Source organism: Populus nigra, chromosome 16 (assembly GCF_951802175.1).
Source record: "Populus nigra chromosome 16, ddPopNigr1.1, whole genome shotgun sequence".
NCBI lineage: Eukaryota > Viridiplantae > Streptophyta > Magnoliopsida > Malpighiales > Salicaceae > Populus > Populus nigra.
In genome coordinates, this window is record NC_084867.1 from 13,461,148 (window position 1) to 13,480,570 (window position 19,423).

The 19,423-nt window shown below is 34.2% G+C and overlaps 1 protein-coding gene across 1 annotated transcript; it reads right to left on the reverse strand.

The window, feature by feature from the left end:
• Positions 1 to 5,466: 5,466 nt before the first annotated feature.
• LOC133675616 (probable serine/threonine protein kinase IRE) lies at positions 5,467 to 16,576 on the reverse strand. Its single transcript, XM_062097045.1, has 17 exons — positions 15,888 to 16,576; positions 15,410 to 15,477; positions 15,121 to 15,300; positions 13,666 to 15,000; positions 12,520 to 12,692; positions 11,736 to 11,985; positions 10,498 to 10,590; positions 10,270 to 10,410; positions 10,073 to 10,165; positions 8,959 to 9,160; positions 8,760 to 8,845; positions 8,211 to 8,299; positions 7,895 to 7,946; positions 7,758 to 7,814; positions 7,491 to 7,649; positions 6,555 to 6,635; positions 5,467 to 6,180 (listed from the first exon to the last, which is right to left on the reverse strand). Exons 1-17 carry the CDS (start codon positions 16,366 to 16,368, stop codon positions 6,091 to 6,093), a joined length of 3,630 nt encoding a protein of 1,209 aa, XP_061953029.1. The 5' UTR covers positions 16,369 to 16,576; the 3' UTR covers positions 5,467 to 6,090.
• Positions 16,577 to 19,423: the final 2,847 nt, after the last annotated feature.

Sequence of the window (19,423 nt, forward strand, 5' to 3'; positions counted from 1 at the left end):
ATAAAAAAACAAAAAACTTTTTCTAAAAGTATCATTAGAAAGTTAAATGGTTTATTTTATATTTGAAAAGTATACTTATACAATAGTGATGAGGCACTCTGGGCCGGATGCAAGGAAATTCCTGATTCGAATCATATCTGTTGTAATATTTTCAACCCAACCTCTCTCTCTCTCTCTATATATATATATATATATATATATATATATATATATATATATATATACTGCTTATATATTTCTGGACACCACATGCCTGAGAAGTAGTACGTCATTCTTTAAATTCAAATCATAAGAAATAGCTCATCAACACAGGGTTTATCAACGAGCATATATAGCTCATCAACACAGGGTTTATCAACGAGCATATATATATATATATATATAAAATGATAAATATGTTGATGTATGAATATTGAAAAAAAAATACTAGAAAGCATCATTGCTAACGCCATCATTATTAAAATAAAGGGTCCTGAATTCAAACTCCATTGAAAGGTGGAAAACGATCGACGTCCAGATCATATTATATATACTAATATATATGTGTGTGTGTGTGTGTGTGTGTATTACAATTTATCACATAGCTTACTCAAACTGGACATGTCAACAACTGTATCATTGCATATCAATATCAGCATGCTCGTCATGATTACAGAATATTATACCTTCATTTTTTTTCATAATCTATATATATAAGCTCTAGTGTACGTATAGCCACGTTGATGCATTTCACAAGAAATATTTTTATTTATTTCTTCTTGATTTTGAACCTAAAATGATAATATAGATCATGACTGTATATATTATATCTGGGTCAAACCTACAAAAATAATAGTATTATATCAATGAAGCTTAATTGCTTCTTGTACGCGTTTTTTTTCAAAGTTTTGAACTGAACAAATTAAAAACTCACTCTAAGCTAGGAATCAGGTTTAGACTTCAGAGTTAGGATTGTTTGGAAATACGGTAAAATTCATATTTTTAAAAAGATTATTTTTATTTATTAAAAAATATTTTTTTATATATTTTTTATCATTTTGATATTGTACTGATTTCAAAAATAAATTTTTAAATATTCTAAATAAAAAATATTTTCAACTAGAATCACAATTTTAATCATGTTATTAACCTAGTAGATTGGCCAGGTTTAATAATTGTTGTTTTTTTTTTAAAAAAAAAACTTTTTGGACCATGGGGAATGAAAAATACACGGGCTTACAAAATTAATTGTTCTATATATAAACCATTCTAAAATAAAAGTTGTATAAGGAATCAGGTTGGATAACTTAATTACTTTTTTTTCAAAATAATTATTGCAAGACAAAATTGCACAATAACTAAAGACAAAAATACATGTCACTTCAGAGAAATTAGATGAAATATTTATCTCCTTACAATAAAGAAATGCTTTCTTTTCAACCGTGTAAAAAGAACTTCCAAGATTCTAAAACCCATGATGACACAAATATATATATATATATATATATATATATATATATATATATATATATATATATATAAAGAAAGGAGGTTATCATTAGCATTTGCTATGCGTGTACTGGCCAGCTAGGGAATACTGTAAACAGTATTGCTTATGAAAGCACGACTTGAAAAAAAATCACCTTCCTTGCTTGGGAAGAGACGACCGTCGACTGCTAGAGTTTATTCCAAGGGATCACCACATTGCGTCAATAGAAGTAGCCGATTTTATTAAAAATAAATTTTTGTATTTGATATAGATGGGTTGTTTTTTAAAATATTTTTTATTTAAAATATAAAAATAATATTTTTTTATTTTTTAAAATTTATTTTTAATATCAATATATTAAAATTATCTAAATTCATAAAAATAATTAATTTAAAACAAAAAAATAAAAAATTTTCTTAAACTAAAAACTAAACACATGTATATGTCAAAAGCTATTATTTTAAAACCTGGAGAGGTCTAATAGGTCGATTCGGGATCTAAATCGATCCAGATTGAAGAAAAATAAAAAATTTAGTTGGCCCGATCAAAACTCAGTCATCAATCCGTTGACCTTTTATTTTTATTTTTTTTCAATACAATATCATTTCAATTTTTTTAAAAAAAAATATATAAATTTTTAGAATGGACCTTTCCGACTCATAACCTAGGTTTTGCTCCAGGTCGATCCAAACCGAGTTTTAAAATTATAAAAATAACATTCCAGCTTGCTATTTTTATAACACTACATGGGATATCCATTTTATTTGTTTTAACCCTTAGGGTATTCGACATTGTCCGTTTCTCCTCGTGAAGGGAATCAACATTCTGCAGATTTTATGATGAACTAAGACGACATGCTTGGCCTATATATATTGAAATTAAGTTGAGGAAGCAAATGCAATATATTAATTATTTGAGTAACACCTCAAAGATCAGCTGGTATATATATAACTTAGTCTAAAAGGTTATATCCAAGAGTAAAGCTAGCTAGAATTAATTGTTTATATATGATGGTTACGTAAATTAGAATCTTGGCTAGCTAGCTAGCTAGTGGTGGCCTTAATCTTCAAACGTTAATGTCAAAAGGATAACCAAATTAAGTGGAACTCTAAATCAGATGGCCTCCTTTTGGCTGTGGAATTTGAGTGTGTTATCATTGGCATGAGAGTGAGATCGATCGTGTCGCAAAGGACGAGATACCAGTGGTGCAGGCTATGGCTAGCTAGCAGGGTGATATAAAATGTAGATTGGATCATCAATTATTCTGAGACCATCTTATTCCTTGCCGTGCAACTTGACTCGTTACTTTTTGATTTTATATATGTATTCATGGTTTTCAAATCCAGTCTATTCAAGATTTGAATTTCAAGTTTTAATTGAATTAATTTTTATTTTTAAAAAATTTAAAATAATATTGTTTTAATAAAAAAAACAAAAACAATCAATGAATTACAACCAGATCATGATTTTTTCTATTTTTTTATGAACTCGGCCCGGTTTTAGCCTCGAGTTGACCAACCTGACCGGATTTCAAAACTATGTATGTATTCATTGTCTATGATAGTATGTAATGGATATAAAACCAAGATTGATGGGTAAACTCTATGATTCATCAACTTCAAATTTAACATGAGTTAAGTTTTATATTAAATTGATTTTTTTATTAAAATAATATCATTTTAATATTAAATAAAAAAACCTAAAATGATGTTATTTCATGAGTTTTTTTATTACATTTTAGATTCACGTATTAACTCACGGATTATCTTGGACCGTATTAATTCTCGAATTCTATACTATGTACACACAAGTGGAAAAAATAAAAAGAAGAAAGAAAAACTTCCTAGTAGAAGCATATTTAAGACACTAAGCTTGAGCTTTTAATTGCAAGGCATCAGTTAAATCCACTCAAAATAAAATATTAATCTCTCCTAATATATATTCTTCTCAGAATCACGTCATAAAATACATCATGTATTGAATGAATGAATCCCACATAAGATGAACATTAATGCTCTAATTCATCAACTTTTACACTAGATATTTCGTGAAATTATTATTGGCATATGCGTAAAGAGTAATGGTCTGTTACAAGAAACTTGGAGCCATTCCAAATCAACTAGAAAAGGGAATATCCATATTGCCAAATCCACTTGAAGTAAGATTAAAAGTGATGGTCTAGTGATATAAAGTTTAGGATCAAGAGGTTTGTTTTCTCTATGGTTTCAGGTTTGAACCATGTGGTTGTTCATATGATAGCCACTAGAGGTTTACATGGTCGTTAATTTCAAGGTCCATGGAATTAATCGAGGTGCGTACAAGTTGACCTGAACACCCACGTCAAACAAATAAAAAAATAATGAAAGCAGTTAAAAAATAATCATGATTTCCTCTTGAGTTTAACAAATTGCTAGTGAGATTATAATCATGGAATGCAGACAGTGCTTTTAAAAATAGTTTTTGAAAAAATCTAAAAATAATTACTTTTTAGAATTTTTATATATGACATGAAAATCATGGAAAAAAATTATTAATTTAATATTTTTTAAAAACAAAAAAAATGGTTGAAAAGCTTTTATAAACCGAAAGAGATACTGTGCCAACCACCATCTGAAGAAAATGAAGAAATAAATGCAAAATTTGTTGTTCATACAAGCTGACAAAGGAAGAGCAAATGCCACTTTCTTTTCTGTCACTATCTAATACAAGCTTTTATGGATTTCAGGGGGGGGGGGGAAAGACCTTACCTACCTACTTTCAAAAAGTTGAGATCCAGCCTGAAACTATCATGTATTTGTCTCACCTACTGTCCGTTTAGTGCAGTGGTGTCACCATCAAATTCAAGTATAAACATTTCTGTGTGTTTTTTGGAGTGTGACTCATAAAAGGCAATCCTCACGTCACATGTGAGGGAAGATAGGAACTGTACCCGGTGATCCCTTCGGGAGCTTTTCAACTGCACTCTTGCAAAAGCACTGTAGTGGTTCTCAATAGTTGGTGGAAAAAAAGTTCCAAAAGTATATCCCTTGGGTATAGTGCGATCATACTAATTGCAGAAAGCAAGAGCGTGCAGCTGTTGGGAAAGCTGTGGGTAGGATCCCAACAAGTCTTTTCAAATTCTTAAGGCAGTTTTTGGAATGCTGATGAATATTGAATGGAATATAGACTAAACACGAGTGCACTACACAAATGACCCTCTTGTCTTGTCTTGTGTAACCCTCGACTTTTGGTCTAGATTTTGATGTAAATTGATTTTTTAAGTTAAGTTTTAAAATTATAATAATTATTATTATTTATGTAATTATTAATTTGAGTTAACTTGAACTAATATTTTCAACCAAAAACCTAGATTTTGTCCCGGATTAACCTCTAAGTTGAGTTTTAAAACTATAATAATTATTATTTTTATTCTTATATTAACTTGGATCAATCTAAGTTGACCTTCTCAATTCGTGACCCATCCCATGTCTTCTCTTGGTTCGACCACCAAGACGGGTTTTAAAATTATGATAATAATCATTTTTATTCTTATATTGTCTCGAGCCAACCCGAGCTGACCATCTTGACCCATGACTCGGGTCTGCCTTAGGTCAACCCCTGAGTCAGGTTTTAAAACTATGATAATAATCATTTTTATCTTTACTTGACTCGGGTCAATGGTCAACCCGGGTTGACCCTCGAGTCTAGTTTTAAAACTATGATCATAATCGTTTTTATTCTTACGTTGACTCGGGTCAATGGTTAACTAGGCTCATGACCCAAACCTTACCCAGAATCGACCCTAAGTCAAATTTTAAAACTATGATAATAATTATTTTTATCCTGATGTTGACCGGGTCAATGGTCAAACCGACCTGTGACTCAGGCCTTATCCCGAGTCAACCCTCTAATCAGGTTTTAAAATTATGATAATAATCATTTTATTCTTCCATCAAACCGATTAACCCTTATACAGAGAATTAAACAAGCTTATCCTATCCTCTCTAGTGAGACAAGAATTTCGCCACTAAAACAACTTGAACAAGATAAAAATTAATTTTTGTATTATCTAAAGACGCACCACACAACTTCAAAAAAATAATTATCGTGTCCAGAAGGAGAAATGCGCTATCCAGTCGACTGAATTCCTCTTTCTCAGGAAACTCCAAACTCTCAGTCCCTCTTTGTCTAGCTTACCTAGTATCGTGGAGAGCTTGTGAAAAAATATGTGCCAAATAATTTCATTCTCTAAGCAGGAAGATCTATGTATATACAAAAGACAAGTGGAGATATAAAAAATGTCCATGACCTGTTGTTTGGTGCAGCAATAAAACTCCACTTTCTTGTGCTGAAGCTTATATGCCATGAGATAAGGAAAAGCAGAACTATCATTTTGTTTGGCTGCTACATACCTACCTGTAAAGTGGGGCATGTAGCATTCCTAGTAGGCTACTTCTTCAAACTCTGCTCCTGTTCAAGGAAAGCCTCTTTCTGAAATTTTCAGATGAAAGAATTGAAAATGAAAGTGACCATGTAAAGCTACTGTGTAAAATTTTTAGGAAGGAACTTCAGCAGGTAGCAAATGAAGAATTGGTGTGGGTCGTGGAAGCACATATATTCACCAAAACGACCGCGTAAAAATGTCATTGAACTGGTGGTTTGGAAGCATCTGCTGCTTCCTTGGTGCTCTTAACAACTAGATCATGATTGATGGATGCCAGCTGAGACAAATTCTGAAAATAGAAGTATATTCTTATTCAAAATGCAAAAACATTAACTCAGTAAGCAGGCGTTAGGAGCTTGGACATAACGTGAAGAATTATTTCTCATCATTCAATTACTGCTGCTATACAGTTTGTACTCGATAACAATAACTTTAATGGGGAAGGTCAAAACTCATTTGGCAAGAATGATTGTGGAGATTAATGGAAATTTTTCTAAAACACCATAATAGAACTTTATTAGCAGAAATTTATAGAAAAGTGCATCGATACATTGTGCAAGCATGTAGGGACATTGAAGAATATTTCATTAAAAAAAAAACAGAGAGATGATTTCAATTTCATGCAACATCTAATCTTGTTGAATAAAATTTAGCATGACTCACCTTAAATGAGAAATTACTAAAAGAATACTTCACATCAAGAGTTGGAGCACCAAACCCTGTCATGGTACCACATCCATCCACCTGGCATAAAAGAGTAAAATCAGAAGACAATGCACCCATAGCGCTGATGATTGTATCAGGGGTTAACGGCTCAATCTGTCTTTATGTAATGGGGTAATTCTCAAATATGTCCTTATATCCCTAGTTGAGTCAATTGCATCCTTGAATATACATTAAGTTTCTAATCTATCTTTTGGCAAGATTTTCAGACTAAACCACTACAATTAATCAGGTGATTTGCACATAAAAGCCTTTCATTTTTTCTGGCTTACAAGAGCATTTTGAAAATAAAAATAATCATGTGTAAATCAAGTGACTAATTCTAGTGGTTTGACCTGAAAATCTTGCCAAAATGATAGATTAGAAACTTAACGTGTATTCAAGGATAAAATTGCCTCACTTAGAAATATAAGAACATATTGGAGAATTACCTTATTATATAAGGATAAATTGGGTCATTAACCCTTGTACTAGATCACCTGCATCAATTTGAATCGACTTCAAATGGAAGATTTCTTAAACCATTCTACAATCACCAATGGTAAGCTTTAAGTATGAGTTCCCATCCCAAATAATTTCGATCTCTTTCCATTAATCCAAGATGTTTCTATAAATTAAGCTTTAATTTGAATTCAGAATTTAACCTTTTTCTATAAATCAATTCCCAGCACCTTGTTGCTAAAAAAAAATCATCATATAGAAAATAATGGTTTTCTAAACCAAGTCAATAAAAGCAATAATTTCAAAATCATAATTGTTGTTGGCAGCTGGAACCACTATAATCTAGTGAGATTAGAGCCATGTTCAAGTGACAATGAACTGAAAGCAATATATGCAAAGAGATAGGAGCAATTTTCAACTGCAATATGTACTTACATCGTCATCATGTGTATTGCTGAATGAACCACTGCTGCATGTGTCTGTCAAGTCCTCAAAGTCACTGCCTCCATGAACATTTTCACCTTCTGGATTCCATATATAACGGCTCAAAAAATAACTCGTGTCATGTGCTTCTCCCGATGGAATGAACATAGCCTGGAGAGAATAAGAGAACTTACTAAGTGTTCAGATATGATGATAACTACTATTAAAAAAAAAAAAAAACATGACTTCGAGATATTTAAAAAATAAAACTGAGACAACCTTTTGCCTTGCAAGCGTTTCCCAATTTATGTCTCTAAAGAAAGAATGATTCTTAACCTGCCGGAAAATTGACCTGTTTAATTTTCAAATCATTTCTGCTTGCAAATAAGTCTCATCAGTGACCATAAAGAGTTTACCTCTCTAGCTCCTATTGCTCCTAGCCTTTGAAGTGGATTTTCTGTCAACAATCTGAAAGTGACATTAAGTTAGAAATTTAATGGTTTATAAATTAAAGGAGGACCTTGATAGTACCAAAAACATAATTTACATAAGGTACCAATGGAATTGATTCCAATTTATGAAAGAGCTTATGATACAGAGAGAAGCCAACTGTCCTCGCTTATGCTTGTAGGAAACACAAAAAATCTTGTGAATGCAATCATATGCTTCAAAGACCATTATATCTTGAAAGAAGTAGCACAAGTTACATCTAGGGATTTCACACAATCTTACTTGTCAATCAAATCACAGGCATCAAAGCTCATCTCTTCAGGAACCCTGGGCCAGGGTATATCTCTATTCATTACGTTGTCAAATATTTTCTGCAAGAAATATGGCCCATTAGTATGACATCAAGCTACTCGCATAAAATGTTCTGAAACTAAAAGGAACAGTTTCTCCAAGAAGGTCAACATATTATGTTCCAATTTGAAGGATAAAAAAGCCAAAGATAGTTTAAAAAACAATATATTAAAGATCTCTATGCCATATCCATCTAACACTCTTTGCATGCATACAACTTAGGACTAAATATATTAGAAATGGTAACTTATGACATAACATGCTCCACAGTGGTGTATAAAAGGTACAGTCCATATTCCATTTTAACAAAATAGGAATAGACAAATGGTTAGAAGCACAGCAAAATGTTAGGAAAGTAACTACAACCAAGTTAGTAACTTAACCAACATCAACAACTCGAACTAAATAGAAGAATTAAAAAGGAGAATAACCAAATTCAGTCTGCTGACCAAAACCATTCATAAGGTTCGGATGACCTACCTGTGGAGTATCTGCATTGAATGGAGGTATACCAACAAGCAGCTCAAAAAGAATAATACCCACAGACCACCAATCAGCAGTTGCACCTGCAAGAAGGTAATGTCCGATGATGAAAAACATATAACAAATAAATAAGTAAATAAAACAGAACCATGCATCATACATGCACTATCAAAGTTAAGAAAAGAAAATTGCTAACCATGGCCCATGCCGAGAAGTATCTCAGGTGCCAAATAATCAGGAGTGCCAGCAACTGAATGCTTTTGACGCTCTTCTCTATTGGATGACGATTGACCCTTTAGTTCATCATCATCAAGAAAACCAGAACTACTGACTAACGGAACAGATAAGTCATCTGTACTGTTGATAAGACCAACTTTTGATAGCCCAAAATCTGTCAACTGTAGCAGAATGGGCATTTAGAAGAAAACAATTAAAATACTATATAAAACATCTTTTAAAGCACAGTGAGTGTTCTTCATAGATGTAATAATCTATTAAACACTCTAGTCCAAATAGTGAAGGCATTGTTTTAATGTTCTTTGCAGTAAAATACAGGATGATAATTCAGCATTCTTGAAAGTATTTGTTAAAGGAACACAAAGAAGAAACATAGAAAAACTAGATGGCAAATTGAATAACTATATGGAATAATTCAAATAAAATTTAATTTACAAAATAATAATTGCATCCAAACTAACAACACCAATTAAACATATTTTAGTAGTGGACCTAGCATGAAGAGATGATTCTCATCTGGTCTACTGCATGCCTATTCTCTTGAACATACTATATACCTTTAACCTCAACCGAAGACTCCAATACAGTATCCCTTGAACACTAATCACGGTCATGACAGATTAGGCAAATCCATTTTAGCCTTCTATATAAACTTGAATATTTGTCCGACACTTCATCATGCCACAGAATGAAACTCTTGTTACCTTTGCTCTTTCTATGGATCTCTCATAAGCAGTGGCATACAGCTATTATTTTGAAAACCATACAAAAATATTCTTATATTAAATGAATATAATGGTCCTAATGGAATATGAAGCCTGTAATACCCAGTTATGGTCCTAATGGAATGTAAGATTCTGGGAGGTAGAATATGAAGACAGAACTTTCTTCAGCATTTCTATTTTCTAAATGAAACATTGAGCCAAGAAAACTTCTCTCTACATGCATGCCCATGTGTTTCTAATATAGAGATGTGTGCACAAAGACAGACACATATGACTTTTGAAGAAGTTCCCTTTTCCACCTAGGTGATGGGAAATAAAAAAAAAACTTCAAATTTTCAAAATATCAACCTTGATGTGACCATCTTGATTAATCAACAAGTTGTCCGGCTTCAAGTCTCTATGAATGACATTTGAAGAATGCAAATACTCCAAAGCAAGAACCTGGGAAATAGAAAACCAACTATTTGTACCATTTGTTAGAAAGTTTTATAAATTGATATTTGAACGAAAAGGCCATAGATACAGGTATGCAAAGAAGCCCTTACAACTTCTGCAATATACATACGGGCCATGTCTTCATCCAAGCAGCCCAAGTTTCTCAATAAAGAGTACAGATCTCCACCATTTAGATATTCCATGACCAGATAAAGATTTTCACTGCATGTGAAGGAGTAGAAAAATCGAACCTGTACAATCACATAGACATTAGAATAACACGCTTTCACATGCAATACTCCCATAAAATGGGTATATATGATATGACGCATGCTCACCACAAAAGGATTGCACACTGATATGAGGATTTTACGCTCTTCCAAAATACTTTCGACTGCATTTTTACAAATCATATCAGCCTTCCTCAGGACCTGGAAAAAGTATTCAGTAAATAATCATTACATCAAGAAAAGACCACATTTAACCTTTTACAGGCATTTAATTCTCCCAAGCTTGCAAAGATGCGTATACATTTACAAGCAGGCTGGCATGCAGTTATGTATAATTGTAATGGTAATCTGAAAGCAGTAGCTCAAATTTACTTTTCAGCATTCAATTTCATCAGCAAAACTGGGTTTCCCCAATGAAACAAGAGGCTGATGAAAAAATGGGTGGTAAATCGCCATTAATAGTCTCCAACAACGACCATGCATCACCACACAAAATTGAAACATAATAAAAATCCAAGATGGAAATTATTAACAAATTTAAGATACATAATATGATCTCTTGGTTTGAATTGACTGAGTATGTCTCTTTCCAAATTGGTTAGGAGAGCAGATCTACTGATAAACAAAGGTAGTAAAGAAAAAACAAATTGATTCAGGGAAAAAGGAAGAATTGGAGATCCATGTGTTTTCTCAAGAGGAAAAAGATAAGGGATAAAAAAGATAAGGGATACAAAATAATGGAATTAGAAAAATAAAAAAGATAGGCTAGCAAAACTGGAAAGCCAAATCTAAAGGCAATGCAGTTTTGTTTCGATATCAGTTCTTCCTTCTTAGAAACAAAAGACAAACCTATATTACTTTGCAATATAGCAGTGAAAGAAAAGAAAACAGTATTTAATTCTTATAATTTATAGCTATTCAGACAGCTTTTCTCTTGATTGAAACCTTTTCTCCTGCAAATCTTTGCTGGAACAGCCTATCATCCAAGCTTCCTTGCTTTTGTCCTCATCTTGGTAGTGAACAGTCAAGCATGAATCAGACATAGTACCATCCGTCCCTCTAACTTTCTATACCCTATCTAATCCCCAATCTCATCATACAGAAATTTGGCTCTTCAAAGATAGATAAATAAAAACCATGTAACAATATAGACTCTTAAGAATTGAATCAGAATTTGCAATATTCTTTAAGAAAATGGAGGAATGCAAATCCCTGGCCATCTGATATCATATCTACCAAGAGGACAATAGTCAATTTCACATGTTCAATCATAAAGATTAAGAAAGCATGTTCTATGCATTTATGTATTTATGACAGCCAATTTCATGGTGTTGTTAGATGCTAACCTTTATAGCAAACAAATCTCCAGTAGCTCTTTTTCTGGCAAGGAAAACCCTTCCAAAGGCCCCTCTACTGATTGGTTTTATTATTTCAAAATCATCTATAGAGGTTCGGTCTTTGGAAGACATGTTAACAGGACTTGTACGCAAACTGCGAACTGCATCATTTTCCTCAGAACTGTCTTCATCAGCCATCTGATTTGATGGGTCCGATTTCTCATCATCTATTTGGGTACAGAGATGCACATATTTCTCCCTGTAGATTTGAAGAAAAAGAAATATAATAAATTTTTCACTGGTGAAGTACTCGGTAAACAACTTCGAAGTGGTGGTTGTTTAAGGTTATTTTTACTGATTCTATTACTAAAATTATTTGATTAGTTTTAAAATTTTAAAGTTTGGTTAATCAAAATAAATACACAAATGAATTCAAAAGGATGCTAATGATAAGCAAATTAATCAATTGTTGAATGTGTGTCAAAAGATGACATTTTTAAGAAATCTTCACATGGCAAGAAAACAACCATTATAAATTATTATGTGAAAGCTATCCATCAATCTGTTTTATATTTTAGTGGACTTTTGAGTAATTAATATCTTAATAATCAGAAAAATTAATAGAGTCCGGACTAAAAACCAACCAGAACACACAAACAGAAGATGAAGCAATAGGGTAACTAGAGCTAAAAGTAGGATTCTTTTAGGATAAGATGCTAAGTTGAATTATTAAAAAGAAAACTTCCTGAAGCTTCATATAGATAACAAGGCTTGAACTTGAAAACTGACTTACAGAAGTAATTTCTCTATGCGTCTTCCAAAAGTCTCTACAATGAGGGCATCCACCTTCCTGTCCTGAACAGAATATTTTAGGTCTTCCAGACAGTCCAGCATGCTCTCTAGTGCACTATAGTCATTGTCATTTAGACTTGCAACAGAGCGAGCAATATCCAGTAGCTTGCTTATCTGTCATGCAAGAGTAAATTTTAGGAAATAGAAACAAAGAGCTCAATGAAATAACAACAGTCAGTCAAATGACCATATTCACTGAAATTTCATTGTGTGCTCAATTTCACAACCTAGAATGAAGATTTGCAGTGAGAAGTAAACTGAATGAGCCATAAGTGTTCAGATTTACTTTCACTTAAATACAAGGTATATTGAACAGCAGGTAACATGAAATTATGATCTGCTGCTTATGACACCAAAATTATCTGCATTTGTCATTTGTTATTGGTTATTATAGAAAGGAGATATCAAAGGTAGAATACAACTGGATCTGTAGGCTGTACGACCTAGATGTGATAACAATTTTTTTAATTTAAATGCTTTCTTGTCATTGCACACATGCATATACTTCAATTTACATCAAGAAATCTTTTTTCATCAAGCATCAAGGAAACCACAGAAAACCAAACTGCCAAATTGTCTAATTCTTTATGGATTGGAAACTACCAAGAACATCTGTTTTTTCAGTGATGAAAAAGATAAATTACTAAATGTATTAATGGGTTTATTTGTCTAATATAGGAAAAGAACCATGTGGTAGAAACTTTAAATAGTCAAATTTGAATTATAGTATTTGTCAGAAAAGGAAAGGAAAAAACAAACAAACAAACTACAACTAGCCTGATGCTGCACAAAATTTACTTGGAAAAGGATGGAGCAATCTTGAGTGAGAGGCTGAAGGTAGAACCAATGCACAATTCTAGTGATAAAGTACTTTAGAGCTGAAGCCATCTAATTCGAGTTCACGAGATTTTAATCTTTCTACCATGAAACAACTAAAAGAATATGACAACAAAAAAAAGCAAGGCTAGTAATGAAAATGATTATGGCAGATACCATACTAACAAAGATAACCAATATATGTTCAGAAGAAGATCAATCCCTAACCAGGGTGAATCATCCAGAACAACAGTTTAACACAACTACGTACCTGATGACAACCCTCAAGTTCTGTTATTGTCCTCTGTCCACTCAATAGCAAACCAATTTGGCTAGTCCGTGGAGTTAATAATGGTGATCGAGGTGTCAAGCTTTCTCTTGATGAGGTTATTTTGTCTGCATCAGGTGTTTGAGTGGAACGTGCTTCACATGAAATTTCTGGAAAAACATTGAGATCTTCCATCACAAAAGAATCAGGCACAACATCAAGCATCTCTTCAGAGCAGAAAGAAGAAAAGTTGTTTCGTTTTGGTGATAACCCATCTGACACCTCATGAATACCTGATGTGGGCACTCTTTCAACCTCAGGACTTACTCTTGGAGTATCACATCTTTTTGGTGTACTTTTTGGTGTGGTTTTTTGTGACCATGAGCGCAGTATCTTTTCAAGAGTTTCTGCAACTCTTTGAAGTCTTTCATTTACAGTAAAGCCTTTCAAGTCACATCTGTCGGCAATAGTACAAATTAGAGAGTGTTCCTCTACATGTACAATCGGTATTTCAACCTCACAGATCCGGCATATCATAGAATTTTCATATGCAACATTGTGTTGATCCACCCAGAGTCCCCAAGAAACTCTTTTTGTTCCTGGGGATGGAGGATGGTCTGGAGTTTCAAGATTTTCAGAATAATCATCTCTATCAAGTAGTGGTTCTGATTTATCCTTGAAAGGTGTTTGAACAACATCAGTGTCCTTCCGATTTTTCTCAGCAGCGGATGGAAGTTTCCTCCAAGATGACATCCTAAAGCTGCTTGCAGTTGAATCAACACTTTTTGCAGTGCCAACCTCCAAAGACTGATCTACTTGATCCTGCTTTGTAACTTGAGTGTCTTGTTCAATACCACGGGATTTCTTTCTCTGCTTCTCACCCGCTGTCTTCCAACCCACCAATGGACCGCTAAAGTCCTGTTGTGCAATTTCAATAATCTGTTCACGATAAACTCCAAGATCACTACATTGATGAATGCCCAGAATTTTGTCTTCATCATAACCACTCTCTTTTTGGAACTGCACAAGCCTAGTGCATCGAGTGAGGATAAATAAAAGCCGAGTGTGTGCTTGTTTGACAATCCCCATTGGAAGCTCTTGACGCTTATCGTCTAGGTTCTGGACGATACCCTCACCTTTCACCCAGAATTCGTTAGAAGACATCTTTGCACATTGTCGAGCTACAACCAACAAGTCCTCCAAACTCTCTCTCCATTTGGGGTGAGTGTCTGAGGTCTTTTCAAGTATACCCACCAAATCCCCAGCAAATATACCTAAATCAGAATCAACTTCCTCTTTTAACCTGATGAATTTCATCCTGATTGCCACCATAACTTCCTAGTATTGTCACAAATCAAGTTATTTCTACCAAACAATCAAATTTTCAAAGGAAGGCAAATGGACAGCAAATACAAACACAAAAAAAAAATAGGAACAGAAAGCACAAAGCCAATGCACCTCCATATGACCAAATGCGCGGGACTTCCAAACTGGAAAAGCCCTAACCCCTTTGGAATTAAGCTCATGAGAGAAGCTCTTAATATCCGGACTCTTCTTCATCCTACCGCTTGTAACACGCAATATAGCTTGAAAACGCGGAGACTGGATTTCCTTTGCAAAAAATGCTGCATGATTACTCTGCCCAAAAAGAAAACACAAATTTAATTTTGCTTAGCCACTTAACATGAACATATACACACTCTCATCACACATATCAAACTACAACTAGCATGACCAAATTCATTACCTCCATTGCTGGATTGAGTTGCGAATGAGCTCTGAATGGTTTCGCTTCACCCCATGAAATCCTTTTCCCTGTATTTAAACCAAAAAAGAACTTAATTAAACTACCATAAATCCTCCACTAACAAACACATTACAATTTATTCCCTTTACTAATCTACAGTTGTTAAAAAAAGAATTATTAAATATAGCATTGAGTTCTTGCATAAAATTAACATTCATAAATAAATTTCATAGTGAATTTTGTAAAAAACAAATTACAATTTCTGATATATCTAATAATTTTTCGTGAATCCCACACGAACCTAACTCCTGAACTCATGGTACGTGGGTCCCACATGAAGGTATATAAAAGTCGTGATGGATGCAACTACACATGAATACATGGGATGGGTACCATGCAAAAATTAGCAAACAATAATTGAAATCTGAGTTAATCATGTAAAAAAAATTCAAAATCACATAATTAGTTAGTTAGTTACCTTGTTCAAAGGACGATCCATTAAGCCTCGTGTCGACTCCAGTTTTAACCTCATCATCATTATTATTATTAACCTGAGCATTCCCTAAATACGACGGCGTAGCAGCTGACGACGAAAACCTAAGCGGAGAAGGAATCGGAAGGGAACGTGTCCTTATATGATTCAACCCGAGCGCCGACGCCATAATTATCGGCGAATTCTCGTCCGCTTTATAAATTTTCTTCTCCAATTTCTCCTTGTCGTCATTTTTATCACCGCAATCTGTGTCGTCGCCGTCGTCATTGTTGATTGATTCGGTGTCGATCAGTGGAGCCTCGGGTTTCTGGATTCGGCGGATTGGAATGGGAGGGATTTTTCGGAGTTTGAAAGAGGAAGGAGATGAGGAGGAGGAGGAATTGAGAGTCGATGGTGAAGGAAATGGCATCGTTTTTAACGACGACGACGATGAAGGAGCTTCATGATGGTGATTGGTTGTCGACATGGATGTAAATCGGTACTGATTGAATCGATCAGGTTCTTCATTGCATTGTGAGTGTAGAGTGAGAATGTTAAGGAGATAAAGCGAGAGGATTTGACAGAGAGAGAAAACGTAGAAAGAGAGAGCGAGAGGATTTGAAAGATAGAGAAAGAGAGGAGATTTTTGCGGGAAATGGAGCTACAGAGGGTGACACGATGCTGGGAGGTTTTCTGTTAATTTTGTACGTACTTGCCGCGAAGAGAATTTTTCTTTTAATAGGCTACACTTCTGTTTTACCCCTATAGTTTGGAATTTTCAATATTGCCCTTCTAGTTTCTCTAAAAAAACTTCAACGGTACTACCTTTTATTTTCTTTTTTCTTTTTTAGGCTTTTAAGTTTTTTTATGAAATGTTATAACGTTTATGAGAATTCTTTGTAGGAGACTAGCTTTACTTCTCATTCTATGCTGGAGAAAAAATTCTTGACGTAACGAAAGTGCACGACATTTCATCTGGTTCTTAGAATCCAGATCCGGCCACCACTGCATGCGATGCCCAGGAAAATAGGAGCAGGGGTTTTGGGGTTGGGAATTCATTTTCCAACTCATTTTCACCTTGATTGTTGTATATTTTATATCATATGTTTGGGTGCTGAGAAACTGTGACAGAACCAGGGGATTTGAAGATTTTTTACGTGTGATGTGATGTTCTTATGGTTCTTTTGTATTGACATGGTTTTAGTTCAAGTCATCTATATCTTATGTCAAAGCTTAAGTTTAGGTTTGATTTATGAAAGGTTTAGGTTAATTTTTCAAATTTATGTTGTGTTAGGTGCGGGGAATTGATTAATTATATCTCCAAAATGCCTTCATCGGTTGAAATTATACGAGCCGTAGAAGAGATTTTAGGCACGGTAGGTTCTTGATCATATTGTAATTTTTCATTGTTGTTCTATTGTTCTGCACTACTTTATCAGTTAATTTCAACCTCATTAATTCTTGGAGCAATTATGGTGTTTGATTTGATAGGTTACTTCTGTTCGCCGTTCTAGTACTCCACTCTGTGTAGAAACTCATCCACCCAAGTTTTCCATTTTCTTATAACCCATGAATTTGCTTTTTTCCTCCTGTATATGTGTGTGATTCTGTAGTAATATCTGTTTTTGTTATACTGTAATGTGTGCCCGGAAATTTGTTGAGGAAGCTCACAAGGCATTCGCAAGGGTTGGGGAATATGCAGATGTGAGTGATCTATTTAGTTGTATGAAGTTGCATTTTAACACTAGCTTACTCCACATGAGTAGTTGAAGCAATTATTTTAATTAAAACATATATCAGTTTCATCAGCTATTTCCTGTAACTACTTTTGCTGTGCAGGCTCACTCGTCGGCATACAGCATCTTGATGGCAGTCGTGCTACATATGCTGCGGTTAAAAAGGTAGAACAAGAGGGACATTTACTCCCAAGGGAGGCTCTCGGGGCTGCAAACGCTTCTGAAATGACTCTCTTGACGGACCTGATCTCCATCCTGGTATATTCCTTGTCATAGTTGGCTTTCTGATGAAAAACAAACAAGCCATTTTGCTTCTTCTTCTTCCTTTTTTTTTAGAGAAGCTGCAACAACTAGAATCAGAATGTGATCGACTGTGTTGGGATTTAAGTATAGCAAAAGTTTTTTCGATCCTCAATCAGCTTTTTTATATCTTCATGGGATTTTCATCTTATTTCATCTTTTTTATAACTTTTGTAAGCACTCTCTCAGGTTCGATGAAAATATTAGGAATGATCTGGGTCGTGTGGATATATATATATACTTGTATGGTGCATGTTTTGCTGCAGCTATATGGGAAAAGATATGCAAGGAGGGTCCACTTTCAGTACTGGCCACGGGAACTGCTCTTAGAACTCTAAACTGTTGCAGCCTGGTGGAGCCAAAAACGCAGCTGAATTGTTGGAAGGATCTAGCAGGGGAAGGGATTGTGAGGGAATATGCAATGGAGGAATAGTTCCTGACGTGACGTCTTTTTGAGGATTCAAAGTGGAAAATGAGTGGAGATACTGCACATCGATCGTACTGATCCAAAAGTAAGAAAAACATCAACATCTGTAAGCAAGAAAAGTTCTGCTGCTTCTTATGACCAAAAGAAGCAAAAAGATCGAAGAAATCTGTGGGAAAAGTGGGAAGCCCTAGGAAGGAAAAGGTTGAGAAAGTAGAAAACCAGGTCACATTATTCTAGTTGATCCTACAGCTGTAAATTCAAACAAGGAGGTTGAATATTTTTATCGATTCATGAGTTACAGCAACCAAAATAAATCTCCAGTTGCATTCACTTCTCGTTTATGGCTGCAAGATTGTTTCTTTCTGTTGACTGTGGCTACAGATCGAGATCTAGGATTTGCTATTCCCTCTTAAATGCATTTTCTTCCAAGCTATGATCAGGTAACAGAAAGAATGCTCTCAGTTCTCTCTCCAAGTCATCACCTCTGCCCTTTGTAGGAGCTGTCTGTAGGATCAGATGGCCATGCTCTCTGCCGAGTCTCCTGGCATATGTGCTGTAGAATTCTCCTAATTTATACTTTTAACTAACAAAGTGTTTGTCTGGAAATGTATCCTCAATCTTTTTTAAAAGTGTTTTTTTTTATTTAAAATTATAAAATAATATTTTTTTAATTTTAATATTAGCATACTTAATCTATCAACAAACACTTTTCAAACAATTTGGTGTTTTTTCATATGAAAAATAACTTGAAAAACAGGTTGGATTATAAAAAAAAAGCCCTGCCCATTCGTATCTATGTCGGTCTGTTCAGATACATCTCGTAAAATTAGAACTAAACTAATTAGGTCCTTAATGTACCTCGAAGAATCTTAAGTGGATTCTTTTGTCGGCAGTTAGACACAGCAGTTTCTCAATTGGCTTTATATAGACAACCCTAGGCACGTGTGTTGATGAGAGGATCAAAATGAGAATTCCTGGTTATCTTGAGACAAAATTAGAAAATAATATAGATTGGGGACCTAATTGGAAACTGTGTTATAGAACAGGGATTCATTTGAGGTTATCCGAAAAATGAATTC